The 13,664-nt window shown below is 58.4% G+C and overlaps 1 protein-coding gene across 1 annotated transcript; it reads right to left on the bottom strand.

Moving 5' to 3' along the window:
• Window positions 1–706: 706 nt before the first annotated feature.
• INHBB (inhibin subunit beta B) lies at window positions 707–7,591 on the bottom strand. Its single transcript, XM_079781972.1, has 2 exons — window positions 5,868–7,591; window positions 707–3,423 (listed from the first exon to the last, which is right to left on the bottom strand). Exons 1-2 carry the CDS (start codon window positions 6,313–6,315, stop codon window positions 2,648–2,650), a joined length of 1,224 nt encoding a protein of 407 aa, XP_079638098.1. The 5' UTR covers window positions 6,316–7,591; the 3' UTR covers window positions 707–2,647.
• Window positions 7,592–13,664: the final 6,073 nt, after the last annotated feature.

Here is a 13,664-nt window from a genome sequence, read left to right as displayed (position 1 = left end):
TCTCAGATGAAGGCAAGGCCTTAGGGCTGCCATCTTCCTGGGGGAACAGGTGGACCAGACATGGCACCTGGACTCAAGTGCCCAGGGTGCCTGTCCGGACTGTGGGACCTCAGGCAATCTCCGAACCTTTCTGAGATTCAGATTCCAAACCCTGGAAAACGAAGAGCGAACCATTTCCCAGGAAAGCATGACACAAGGGCTGCCTGGTAACAACACCTCGTGGGCACCTCAAGTCACACCCGCAGTTGCAATCGGACTACCAAACCCCCACCACCAGGTACAACCCCCGCAGCCTTGTCTGTGTATCCTTCTGGCCCAGGGTATTCGCCTCCTCTGGTGCCAGTCAGTAAGTGGAGGTGGGCATGGAGGTCAGGTGGGCTGCAGCCCCGGGTTTTACATGTCCTCCCATGGATGGGGGTTTAGCCAGCACTTTCAAGTGATGATAGATGCAGCCTTGGTGAAACAAATTCGTCTTGAGACTGGAAGAGTAAACAAATGTGTAATTCATGAATTTGCTAATTGTTCTTCATTTTGATCTCCTGCCATTTTTCCTAGACTCTCTGACTGACATCACGCTCGTGGCGGGACTGAGAGTGCCGGGAGCGAGCCAGAGGCAACTGGCATCAAAGCTGGGCACCTGGACTCACCCGCCTCCCGCCGCCACCTCCAGCCCCTCCCCCAGACATCACACAAGGCAGGAAGCCCATGGCACTCAATCTTTTATTTTCTTGAACTGTACACAAATGTAAAATACTTTAACAGCCAGTCTATGGGAAAATTGTTTGGTTTTAAATTATTATGAAACAGAACCTAAGGGGAGCTTTATTAAATAAACATAAAGATGGGGATTTAAAAATACACACCTGCGTTCTACCATAGTCATTTTTACTCTACCTTCTGGGTGTGTGAGGATAGAAAAGACTCATCAAACTGAATAAACAAAATTCATTTATACCCTGAAACGTTGGCAGGCCACTCAAGGGATTGTTCAGAATGTCCACCTCATACAAGATGGCCTCACCATCTAATAAAAATTAAAACTGATCTGTTGGCCTCTTTGGTTCCAAAATTATGTATAATACATTTAACTGTATTTTTTTTGCTGCTATAAAAATAACTTCTTTTTTCAAATGGCAGTTTCTGACTAATCATGCAACTAAATCAGTGCAAACATTAAAAGCAATCATTCGCTTTAAAAAGAAGCAAAGGATTTCATTTCAAGTATAAAAAATATAAAAAGAGTCTTCGAGTCCAGTTTGTCTAGTGTGGGTCAACCCTTTAAATTGCATAGTTCACATGGCACTTGGACACCTTGGGGTGAGCAAGTCAGTGCTCTGGCAAGGGCCACTTCTGGACACGCGCAGATGGGCAAGTGCTATATCATGTGCATTCCGGCAGGTCTGCAAGTGCTAGGAGGGGCTGGTGGGCAGGCGAGCGGGCGGGGCCACGTCCATGGCTAGCCCTGGTGGCCAGGGCCCACACTGGCAACTTCTGCAAAGCAGCTGAAAGCCCTCCCCATCTCTCCAAGACCGTAACTGTTCCCCGTCCCTTGCCCCGTACTGAGGGGGCATCCCCACCACCACTCAGCATTTCCAGAATGCCTCCACCCCACCATTTCCTCCTCTGGGCTCACCCCTTGGCCTAGGGGTGATTTCCACCCCTCCCTAGCCAGTCCTAGAGGAACAGCCCCAGTGAAGGGGACAGATTGCAATTGTTTTCTTCCCATTTAGAACAATCTAGATTTTAACGTAAAAGATCATACCTGGTAGGAAAGTCCCTTTTCAATTATACAACTGGAATGAATGACCTGTCAACTGCTAGCAATCAGTTAAAGCATCAAATTAAGACCCTTCTCCTCTCCCTCCCTCCCCACTCCCAACACAAGCACACATATAAGTCAGGCCAGGGACCCCAGCAACAGTCAAAGGGTCACTGCCACGCTCCGGTCTCTGGCAGGGCTGAGTGCTTTCTGGGGCTCCTTTCCGCGCCGGGAGGGAACGGACGGGCTCCCCTGGTCCTGCAGCATGAAGGGTCCATGCAGGGAGGAAGCGACGGGAGAGGCTGAGGCACAGCAGGTCTTGCACAAGCAAAGGAGCTATGCAGCCCCTCTGCCTACCCACACACTCCCCACCCCCGCCTCTGCTTTGCTCCTGTGCGCCGGTGCTCCCCCCGCCGTGTGTGTGTGTGGTGTGTGTGTGTGTGTGTGTGTGTGTGTGTGTGTGTCTGTCTGTCTTTGTGCTTTTATGTGTGCTCCGAAGGCGCAATTCAGAGTGGTCAGGCCAGCTGGTGGGAATGGTGGCTGCTCACCCCATTCTCTCCAACTGACAGGCATTTGTAGCTAAGCTGCCATTTGTCACCGCATCCATTTGCTGGTATCCTGGAGGCTGCTGTGTGGGTGGCAGGATGCGTCTGGCTGTGCGTGTCTACGTGTGCATTTTAAAGTATTTCATGTCAGTTGAGGGTTCTTGCTCTGCTTTTGACTGATCGCTGGATGAAGTAGAAGAAAAATATTTCAGGCTTCACCCTGGCACCTTCTGGGCAGCCCACTAACAACAGCACTCAGCCTACCACGCACACCCTTCCCGTTGGGGCTGCAAGAAGCCCATCCAGGGCTGTCCTGGCGCCCCACTGCCACAGCCCCGCTGCGTCAGGCACAGCCACACTCCTCCACGATCATGTTGGGCACGTCTCGCTTGACGATGTTGTACTCGTCATCGAAGTAGAGCATGGACATGGTGCTCAGCTTGGTGGGGATGCAGCAGGAGTTCACCGTGCCGGGATTCAGGCCCCGCATGCGGTACTGGTTCACCACGGCCGTGTGGAAGGAGGAGGCTGAACCCGGGACCCCGGCCAGGTAGGCTGGGCAGCTGCCCTCACAGTAGTTCCCGTAATAGCCGGTGGGCGCGATGATCCAGTCATTCCAGCCGATGAGGCGGAAGTCAATGAAGAACTGTTGCCTGCAACAGAGGTTGGTCCGGCCATCGCACTCCAGGCCCCGCTTGCGGATGCGGTGCCTGCTGTCACCCAGCCGAGCCTGCACAACCACGAAGGGCCGGTGAGACTCCTCGCTGGGGTCCACGAACACGGGCACCACAGCCAGCTCCTGGCAGCCATCGCACTGCACGTCCAGGTTGAGGCGCCGCTCGCCCCGCTCAAACAGGGCCTGGATGGCCTCTGTGAGGGGGAAGGTGTGCCAGCCGCTGCGTTTGAGGTCTACCTTCTTCTCTACCACATTCCACCGGTCGCCGTGGCCCTGCTCCTGGTAGTACACCTTGACCCGCACCTTTCGCCGATTGCCCTTCTCCAGGACATAGGGCAGCAGCTTCAGGTACAGCCACAGGCTGGCCTGTACCACAAACAGGTTCTGGTTGCCTTCATTGGAGATAAAGAAGTAGAGGCGGACGCGGGAGGAGGCGAGGCCATCTGCAGAGAAGCGGGAGAGAGAGCAGGCCAAGTTAATTCAAGGAGAACACGAGGCAATGGGGGAAACGGGGCTGCTGCGTGGTGCTGGAATGCTAGCTCGCAGCTGGAAGACGTTATTGACCAGAAATACCATTCCTCAGGCCAAAGCCTCTGGCTAGAACCTGGGAGAGGCAGGGAAAATCGTTTCCCATTGAGAAACGTGGACCAGGTTGGAGCTGAATAGCCCAGGCCTATAAAATCCTACCTCACCTCTCCCAGGCCAGGGCTCCCTGGAGACAGGCCGTCAGGCCTCAAAGCTCCACAGAGGAACTTGTCAAGAGGCCAAGGTCTTAACCAGTTGTTATTGGTATCTGTGAAATCTAAAAAACAAAACCAGGATCACACTGAAAACTTGGGGGTAGGTTGTTTTAGTCAAGTGGGGGATTTTGTTTTGTTTTTGTTAACTTAGGGCATTGCAAAATCTAGCCGAGCCACCTACTGCCTCTTTCCAGTGTTTACCTAAGCAGGATCTGACCCACCCCACGGGGACCTCCACAGCAAACAAGTGAGTCCTGCTCATGTTTCCGACAAGGAAAGTGCCTGCAGACTGCAAAGTGCAGCCCTCGTTTCCGATTCGTTCGTTCCAAGGGACGGGACATTCAGCCTTGAAACTTGAGGTCCACTCCTTTGACGAGACCCGGGCTCCCCATTAACGGCACACTCATCATCTCCAAGGAAAAGGGGAACTGGTTTATTGGTTTTCTCAATAACTCAGCTCCACAAGAAGAGCCCCAATGCCACCCCAGGGGTGACTCCTCTCTCACCCCACATTTCAGCAACTCCTCTCTGACCATCTCTGCTTCTTTTTTCTTTTTCTCTTTTTTTTTTCTTCAGGAAGAACAAATAAAGCAACTGTATGGCCACGGCTGGTTTTATCAAACCTCCTACCAGTGTGTCCCCCTCCACAGCCCCTCCTCGGGCCTCGCCTGGCTCCTCTAATAACACTGACATCTGACTTTGAAATGGGGGAAAGTGCAGCCTTAGAAGCTGGTCTTGGACGAGCTGCCTGTGACCTGAATCTGTTATTTATAAGTCAAAGAGCTGGCTCCACGAAACGGACCAGAAATATAACAGCCCCCGCTGTCATTCTGTGCCACAGGGACCAAAAGGCCTCCTCGACCTTCCAGAATCGCATTTCTACTCTGGGCCCCAGAGCACCTTTTAATCCAGGCTCTCTAATTGCATGTGGAGCTTCCCCACTCGGCTGGACAGCTAAAACGGCAATGCGTCTCTTTCTAAGCCCAGACCAGCCCGACTGTCTCTGCTTTTCTCCACACCCGGCCATGCAAAACTTCTCATCCCTGGGCAGCACCGGCCCGTCTGCCTGTTGCCTGGGAGGGTGGCGACTGCCGGGGGAGGCATTTGCAGCCTGGGGACACAATCGGTCCCCCATGCTAGGCTCCCTCCCCACCCCCACCCTGACCATCCCAGGGCTTCCCCCTCTTGGACCTGTTCCGCAGTCCCCACCGCGCAAGTGGGGCTGAGCCCCAGGCACAAAAGGCAGCCTGGCTCATTGAAGTCCTGAAAAGGACAGCGAAGTTGAAAACACTTGCAGCAGTTTAACGTGAACACAATTTTCTCCTTTTAAAGTTTGGAAAGATTTTTTTTTCTCTCTCTCTCTCTTGATTTTCATATTTAGACAGTGGTAGAAATTGGCACTCCAGGGCCACAAGAAAATTCCAGAAAGGACTCCTACCCTTTGTTAACTACAAACTCTGTGGCTCTGGGGCGAGGGGGCTGCTGCTGCTGCCAGGCGAGCCCAAAGGCATGGGGCTGTCCCCCGCGCGGCTTTCTCTGCGTAAATGATGGGACCTGTTGAGAAGCTCGCCTTCCGCTCCATTCCGGTGCCCACACAATCGGAAGAGAGGTTGCCTAGCTCTCCCTAGTGAGGCTTCAGCAATCCTGGCAAGCCCACGCCGCTGGGGATGGAAGCAGCCCTGGGGCCTCTCACGCAGGCACACACACACACTCACTCACTCACTCACTCACTCACGCCTCCGGCCCACTGATATCAACAAGAACACACATCTCCAGCCACACTGCTAAGCCTACACTCCGATCGTGGGAAACAAAAACATTAAGCAATCCCTAAGCAAGTGCCTCGGAGCAGGGCCGCACGCATCTGCCAGGAGGGGGACGCGCGCCCAGAGGCGCGGGGGTCGGATTCCGAAGAGCAGGGGTGGAAGGCAAGGTGTTGGCGGTGGGGGTAGGGGACGTGAGAAGGAATCTGCGCCCTGGGTTAAGAAGACGGCAACCAGGACGGAGTGCACTGGGCCACGGGCGAGCGGCTGGGCCGGGAGTCAGGTACCGGAGGGCTCGCTGGCTGCTGCGGCCGGAGCGGGCGAGGAGAAGGGGATGGGGGAGGGATCGAGGGCCACTCCTAGCCGCCAGCAGAACCAACCCACCTGTCTCGGCGAAGCTGATGATCTCAGAGACGCGTTCCTGGCCATCGGCGCCCGGGCTGGCGTGGCCGTCGAGGTGCGGGATCTCCACACGGCCGTCCTCGCGCACCTTGCCCGCGTGCAGCTTTCGCAGAGCCGTGACCATGGCGGCCTTGGGCACAGCGTGCGTGATGTTGGGCCGGCCCCGCATCTGCAGGCGGCTCAAGATGTGCCGTTTCACCGCCTCCAGGAAGTCGCCGTCCACCCGGCCCAGCTCCTCGGGCCTCCGGAAGCCGCCGCACGACGTGCAGGTGTCCTGTGAGCCTCCCGAAGCTCCGGGCGGCGGGGGCGGCGGCGGGGCGGCGGGCGAGGGTGGGGGCGTGGGCGAGCCCCAGGCCTCCGGCCCCAGCCAGCCGGCCGCCAACAGCAAAAGGCAGGCGGCCCTCAGCGCCCAACAGGGCAGCCCGTCCATGGTGCGCCGCTGGCGACGAGGGCGCCCGCCGCGAGGCGAGCCGAGCCGAGCGCAAGGCCGGGCTCCGGGCTCCGGGCTCCGGGCTCCGGGCTCCGGGCGCGCCGCCCCGCCCCGCCCCCGCCCGCGCCCTCCCGGGCCTCCGCCCGCCTGCCGGGAGCGCCGCCGGCTCACAGGGGGAGGGGGCCGGCCGGGCCGCGGGGTTTCCGCGCGGCGGGGAAGGGGCGCCGAGGGCCGCGGGGACCGGAGAGGCGAGTGAGGCGAGGCGGGAGCCGGGGGGAGGATCACTGCCGCCCGGGCGTCTCGGGGCGCCTCGGTATCTGCAGCCTTCTCCCCATCCTCTCCGCGTCGGGGCCCCGCAGTCCCCGCTCGGAGGAAGCGAAAGCGGAGGCTTGGCTGCGGGGCAGGGAAGGTGACCAAAGGGCCGGCGGACGCAACTTGGCCGAGACGGAAGCGAAGACGCCGGAGCCCCCGGAGCGGAGCCGGGCGCGGCGCGGTGCGGCGCTGCGGCGGGCTCTGCGGCGGGGCCCCACGCTCGCACCTGAGCGCCTCGCTCTCGCCGCCTCCCACGGAGGAAGAGCCGCCGGTGGCGGCAACGGGCGGGTCGTCCTCGCCGCGGGCCGGCGGGCGGCGGAGCGGAGCGAGCGCAGTGCGGGTGGCACCGGGGAGCGCGGTCCGCTCAAAGGCGACGCGGAATCCCCGGCCGCGGGCCCTGCAGTCCTCCCGGCGCGTCACCCGGCAAAGTTGTTTCTAGGCTCCCGGGGCGCCGCATCCATCCACCGGCGGGCGGGCCGGCCGCTGCGCGCTTCGCTCGGGCCTCTGCTCCGCCCGCCTCCTCGCGGCTCCCTCCCTCTCTCCGCTGCCTGCGCGGGCCGGCGGGGCGCGGGACGCCCGGCGAGGAAGACGAGGCAGAGGCCGGGCCCTTCTCGCCCTGGGCTCCGCTGCCTGCCGCGGCGGCGGCGATGTCGGCTCGAGCGCCGAAAAGTCTCGCAGCGTCGCCGGGTGCGGGTGCTCTGGTTTCTCCCGCTGACACTCGCCGCAGGCCGGAGAGAGCGGGCGGGGGGCGGCCGCGTCCCCGCGCCGGGCCGACACGGAGTGCAGAGCCGCCGAAGAGGAGTTCTCGTCTTTGCCCGCTCTTCTTTTACTCTGCTCGCTTTTTCTCCCGGGGGGGCGGGGGGGCGCACAATCTCCGTAAGTGCGCGCGCGTTGAGATAGACGTTGGCAAAAAGAGGCGGGGGGGTGAGGGAGTCTCGCCCTGGCCATGCGGGAGGAGGCCGTCGGTGCCTCCCCGCTCCGGCTTCCCGGCTGGGGGTAGGGTGACGGGGGAGGTGAGGGGGGTGGGAAGAGGCGGAATCTGTTCAGGTCGGTGCTGCCGGCTCCCCCCACCCCCCCCCCTTGTTTCCCTCCGATTTTTTTCCTTTCTGCCTGAGCGAGAAGGAGGGGCCGGCCGGCCCTCCCTTCCCCCCACCCTGCAATGCCCGGCCACTTTTGCCGTCTGGAAACTTTCCCACCACGTGGGCACCCCGGACCCTCGCCCAGCTGGGCAGCCGGTGGCACCGACGGTCTCGCGGCCCGGGATCCCAGCGCTTGCCCCCGCCCTGCGGCCGCGCAGGCCCTGCCCTCGACCCTACCGCCGCCCTCCCAGACAGAAGAGGCCGCTCTCCCCTGCCGAGGCGGCCCCCGGCCCTCCAGGGTGCTCCCTTGGGGGCTGGCGAGGCGGGGGCGGTGAGGCGGGCTCGGGCCGCGGGGCTGGCTCCGTCGATGGCTGTCGCTCCCTCCCGGGCTGCACTGCAGAGCCCTAGCCGGGCGCCCTGGCCGCTGGCGCACTGGCTGAGGTGAGGGACCTGCAGGCTGGGGGCGGGGGAGGCGGCCGCGGGAGGCCTGGCTAGCTGCTCCTTTCGCTGGCTTCGAGCCCCGAGGAGCTCCGCGATTGTACAGGGATCCAACACCACTACCACCCACCATCCACCCACCACCCAACTGGCAAACCTTGGCCTCAGACAAACCCGGGTTCCAGTCCAGGCGCAGCCACTGCCAGCTTTGTAGGAGTGACCTTGGGTACAGCCTTCACCCTCTCTAGTCTCTAACTCCTCATCTGCAAAGGGGGACAGTTACACCTAGGTCACACCGCTGGTGGGGAACCCCAAAGGAGGCAACTGGGCCAAGCTCCTCGCAGAACCCAATCAACTCCTAATGCCAAGGCCACGGCTCTCGGCCACCAGACAAGAGGCGCTGTCATTGGAAACGGAACTCCCAGCCACGTCCAGACCCCCAAGTGCAACCCGTTCCTCTGCGTTTTCTTACGCCCCCACCTGGGAGTGGAGCAGCACCTCGGTGCTCACAGGGCGCAGTGCCCTGCCCAGGAACAGCGCCCTGCCCTCTCCCCTCCCTCGTCCAGACCCCCCACCCACCATGGCCACACCCCGTAGCACCTAGGACTTGGAGGCCCCAAGCGGGGTGGGAGGTCATTTGGGCTTTTCTAGGATGTTGGGAAACCTATGACCACCGAGGCGGAGCGTGCCATCACGAGCATCTCAGGCCACCCTGGCGGCCTCCGAGCTCAGCCGGACTGCAGCCCCGCCGCCCAGGCCTGCAAATCTGGAGGCTGAGCGCCCCCTCCCTCCCAATCAGAGGAACGGACCGAAGATGCCCAGCTGCCCGAGGCAAAAATGAGGCTAGCCGGGTCTGGTTTACCAACCAGAAGGCAGAAAGAAGCAAGGTGCCAGAAGGGCCCTGGGGATGACAGACCTTCTGCCTGCTTAGGGCTTTGTCCGGAGCCCAGATCCCTGCTGCTCCCAAACACAGCCTCTGTGCCCTCGGGTTTCCACCCCTTGCCCTGTCCCAGAGCCTGTGATCCCTGGGCAGGAAGGAAGTGCTCGGCCTCCTGGGCAGCCTGGGCCAGCCCCTTCTGCCCAGTGGCCCTGAGCCAGGCTGGACCCACCTCTGTGGTTTTGCTTGTATCTTCCACCAGGCACACAGGTTCTGGTCCTCTGTCTTTTCCCATCACCACAGCCTTCAGCTACTTGCCAAATTCTCAGTCTTAGAGGCTCAGCCCAATATCTCCTACTTGGTGAGACCTGCCATGGCTTTGTGCACTGAATGGTTATTTGTCAGATCAGGCCCTCAGCCCAGGGCCTGGCTTTTATCTCCACACCTGCCTGTCTCCTGCCTGGGGCCTCAACCAGGCCTTGTGGGCCTGTCCGATGCCAGACCTGGCAGAAGTTCTGGGGAGCTCTTGAACGAACGCTCCATTGGTTGGTTGATTAAATAAATGAACAAGAGAAGTCATTAAGCCAGTGAAGGGTTTAACACCCTTCCCTCCCCAGCACAGCCTCGCAGCTTTCCTTGCCTGCCCAGTGACAGCACTTCCTCCTGCGAGTCCCACCTGGGCCAGACGGGGGTAGGGGAAGGGAGAAGGGCTCCTCGCCTTTGGGGACATCCTGTCCACTGGCCTGGTGCTGGGGAGAGGCAGAAGCCACCGCATCCTGGCTGGTAGGAGGAGGGAAGAGGAGGGTCTACATGTTGCTCCCTGGTAGAGGAGCTGTCAGCCGTCAGCCCTGCTGCCGGTCATCTGCTGGGAGGGAACTGGGTCAAGCGGTAGTCAGAAACCATCTGCTCAAGAAGCTGAGATTATCCCGCCCTCTGCTGATCCCCCAGCCTGTGGGAGCTAAGGGTGTAAATTGAGTTCTTCCAGATCACCTTGTGCTTTGGTGGGGGGAGCCCCCATCCCCTATGGAGGGGCAAGGACCTGTTCCTGTTGCTTCGAAGCTTCATTTAGCACTGGGCTCAGTTCTCCTTGTACTGGTGACCTCAGCCTTCAATCTCAGCCAGGGATGTGACTGCACCTGTCAGTTTTGAAGACAGTGATGCACATCAATGCTGCAGCTGACGCCCTGGACATGGGCTACAGGGCCGGGCCACCGCACCCACAATGCCAGCTCCCCGCCGCCTTCACGGAGCACAGGCCCAGTGGGGAAGGCAAGAAGAAACACGACATTATGGATATGGGCACACGGACCATGGAGAGGGCTTCCTTGGGGAGCTCAGAGCACTTTCTCTTACAAGTTTTTTTGCATAACCCATAGGTAAGTGTCAGTTTGAGGAGGATGAAAATGTCCAAAGTGACAAAGCAAACCATAAGAATGAGCCTCGTTTGCTCAGAGTTGAGAACTCAGGTACTGTTCCTGGCGACATGGCGTCTGCAGAGAGTGGAGTGAAGAGGAGTCCTTCTCACATCAGTGGGCGCCCACGGCCTGTTTGGCAGAGTTGATTGGCTCAGGGACCTGCTGTTCCCTTTGGCACCACTGTCCCAGAAGCTGCTGTTGCCAGTCACCACCACCCATCACGCCCCTCCAGAGCAGCTCACTGAATGGAAGGAGCTTCTTACCAGACCAGGTGCGCTGTCCCACCCCAGGGCAGCCCAAGGCACGGAGAGGGACAGGCCAGGAGCCAGGTGTGAAGTAGGATCCAGCGGAGGGGGCTCTGAAGGGCAAAGGGCCGATCTGACCTTGTAAAAGTCCAGACACCAATGCTTCTAGTGCTGCCTAGTTACAGCAGTTGAGGTCACAGAGGCAAGTCCTTGAGAAAGTGGGCATGAGAGTGTTATTTTGATAAGACAGCGTATTTCTCACCAGGGCAGCTGGATGGTGCCCATCTTTTGAGGGCCCCGACAGCTCCCACATCCTTAAGGCCTGCTGAGGCCTCAGCAAGGATGCCTGTCATCCCTGAATCTCCTGAGCTCCTGGGACCCCCTATGCTGCTCATCTGTAGCCACCCAGCCCCAGCACGGTGCCTGCTCAGGGAATGCCTCTGGCCTAAAGTCAGTCATCACACGTACCGAGGAGGGAGCTGAGGCACCCATATGCAACAGGGTCAGTGGCCTAGGGTTCGAATGCAGACTCCTGAGTTCCGCAATCAGCCCCACCAGGTACACGCATGCTGACAACACGTCGCGCCTCGTGCTCCCATGCTACTCCTAAACCAGGCTTCACCACAAACTCTCCTGTAGGGCTTCTCATCGAGTCATTCTTTTTGAGCTGGCTCCCTCCTCTCCAGAACCCCTCAAACCTATTTGTTAGCAGAGACCATACAAATCATTGTCATCCTGGCTCCATTCTCCGTCAGACCAAGGTGCTGGGTAGAAACTAGCTGAGGGGCCCTGGGGAGCCTCCTCCCCTCACTGAGGAAGGGCTAGGCCAGGGGTGTTGGAGGCTGTGCAGGAGGAGGACTTCACATGTTTTGAAGACTCAGGCAATATTTCAGCAGCAGGCCCTATAGGGACACCTGTCCAAGCTGATATGTTTTCTAGACAAATAAAGACACTAAACACAGCTTTTGGTAAGTGGTTATTGTCTCACTTCAGATTGCTAATCACAAACTATTCCTCGCACAGAATTCCTTCCCATTTATGCAATAGCCATGCTGAACTAGTTGCTGACTGGGGATATATCAGTCACGTGTTAAAAAGTCCCTGACCCTTAGTACCCCCACTTCCCCCATAGTCTCCTGGGGAGACCAACACAAAAACAGGTATGGCTCAGGGTACCTGGGACCATGCCATCCATTGGGAGCGAGGAACCCCTGTACCTGCCAGGCGCCTCAGAGAAGGCAGTGGATTAGAATCCGCCTTGAGGCCAGAGGAGGCATTTTGCAGATGGACATGAGAGAGGGAGGTCACCCAGGAGAGGAGCTCACGTGTGAGAACATGGTCTAGGTGAGGAATAGGGCAAGTCCAGTGCAGCTAGGCCCGGAGGGACCTCGTCAGACCAGAAGGGGTGTGAAGGCCAGGGGGGCAGGTAACCCCTTGAAAGAGGGTTTTACAAGGCCATTGGCAGCAGGGCAACAGCTGAGAGACCCAGCCCATTGGGGAGGAGATAAGGTGGTAGCAGTGAGGACCCAGGAAGGCGGGGAAGGATGCACGCCTCCCCTCGGGCAGCCAATAGGCGGTGGGGGGCTGAGCAGGAAGAGTTTAGCTCCCCACCCCATTTCTGTGATGAGTGGTCCTGTGTGCAGCTCCGAGTTGCCCACGTGTGGCACGAACCTGCTGAGCTGGTTATTTTGCATCCAACAAGGGAAAAGTGGAGCATTTTGAAGGTTTCTTTGCTTTGAGTCTCCAATACAACTGTGTCGACTTTGGGACACCTGGGTCCAAGCACCAAACTCCCCTTAAGTTGCATTCCTCACTCTTCAGCCACTCTTGAACTTCAGAGCCGACCTTCGCATCTAAGTCTTAGAGGATGAGACATGGCCTGGCTATTCAAAGAACTCCCAGCTGACCTAAGGTCGCATTTCTTAGGTTCCACTGTGTGATAAGGACAGCATGGAAAAGTGCAGGAAATTGTTGTGTACAGGGATAGACAAGATATCCTTCATGCTGTGTAAACAAACTCAGTGAACGTGTCAGTCCACTTACGTATATGAAAGCTGAGGACTTGTATCCCCCATGTGTCCCCACGTACCTGTGTACCCCATGTCCCTGCGGATCAGTACCTGGGAGACTCCCACAGTAACGTAGCTGAGAAAGAGGGCCAGCATAACATGCTCTACTAAAGTTCCCCTGTCCTTACATAAAACTCTAATTTTCAAATTCAGTAAACCAGTCTCTGACTTGCCATTGAAGGGAACTCTGCAAAGGAACACTGTGGTTATAGAAGAAGAAAAAAACCAGAGTCATTACCCGCTTAATCTCCCCCACAGTCCAGGCCTATGGACTGGCTCCTACGCTGGCTGCATTGATTTCAGGCCTCTCGTTGTGCCCTGTCTCTCTGGCCCTGCCCTCGGGCATGGGCAGGCACACAGGTTCCCACTGCTCTCGCTTGCCAGTGGTCCCTCTGGTGTCCCCACACCCAGGCCCTGTGAGCCAGGTGCTAATCCCAGAAAGGAGGCGTTTGTCACACACCTGCTGGGCCCCAGCACTGAGTTCCATCAGTGCCCTCTTCTCCCATACATTAGATTATGGGTTGAAATGCTGGAGGGGGAAAAAGAAGGAAAAAGAAGGGTCGGATTTTTGCTTAATGGATAAATGCATTTGTAGCTAATAGGAGACCCCACTGAAAAAGGGACACAGTGCTTTAGCTCTGGCCTATTGGAGGACAAATACCAACTGTGCACTCACTCTTTTATTATTATTGATTTTCAGAGAGAGAGAGAGGGGAAGGAGTGTTCACTCTTTAAGTTGGTAAAGATTCCCAGTCAGTCCGTGAGAGCCCTCCCAATAGAACCGTGAGCAGAGGCCAGGCTACAGGCAGAACCCTGGGGCCCCACTCCCAGCGGTGCTGCCTGCCCAGACTTTTTTCATGCAAGTTGGTCTCACACCAGGGATTTAAGGATTTGCTCTTAAAAGGTGGAAAACC

This window comes from Cnephaeus nilssonii, assembly GCF_951640355.1.
Source record: "Cnephaeus nilssonii genome assembly, chromosome: 10".
In the NCBI taxonomy this organism is placed as follows: Eukaryota; Metazoa; Chordata; class Mammalia; order Chiroptera; family Vespertilionidae; genus Cnephaeus; species Cnephaeus nilssonii.
This window is presented reverse-complemented; position numbering and strand designations above follow the sequence as displayed.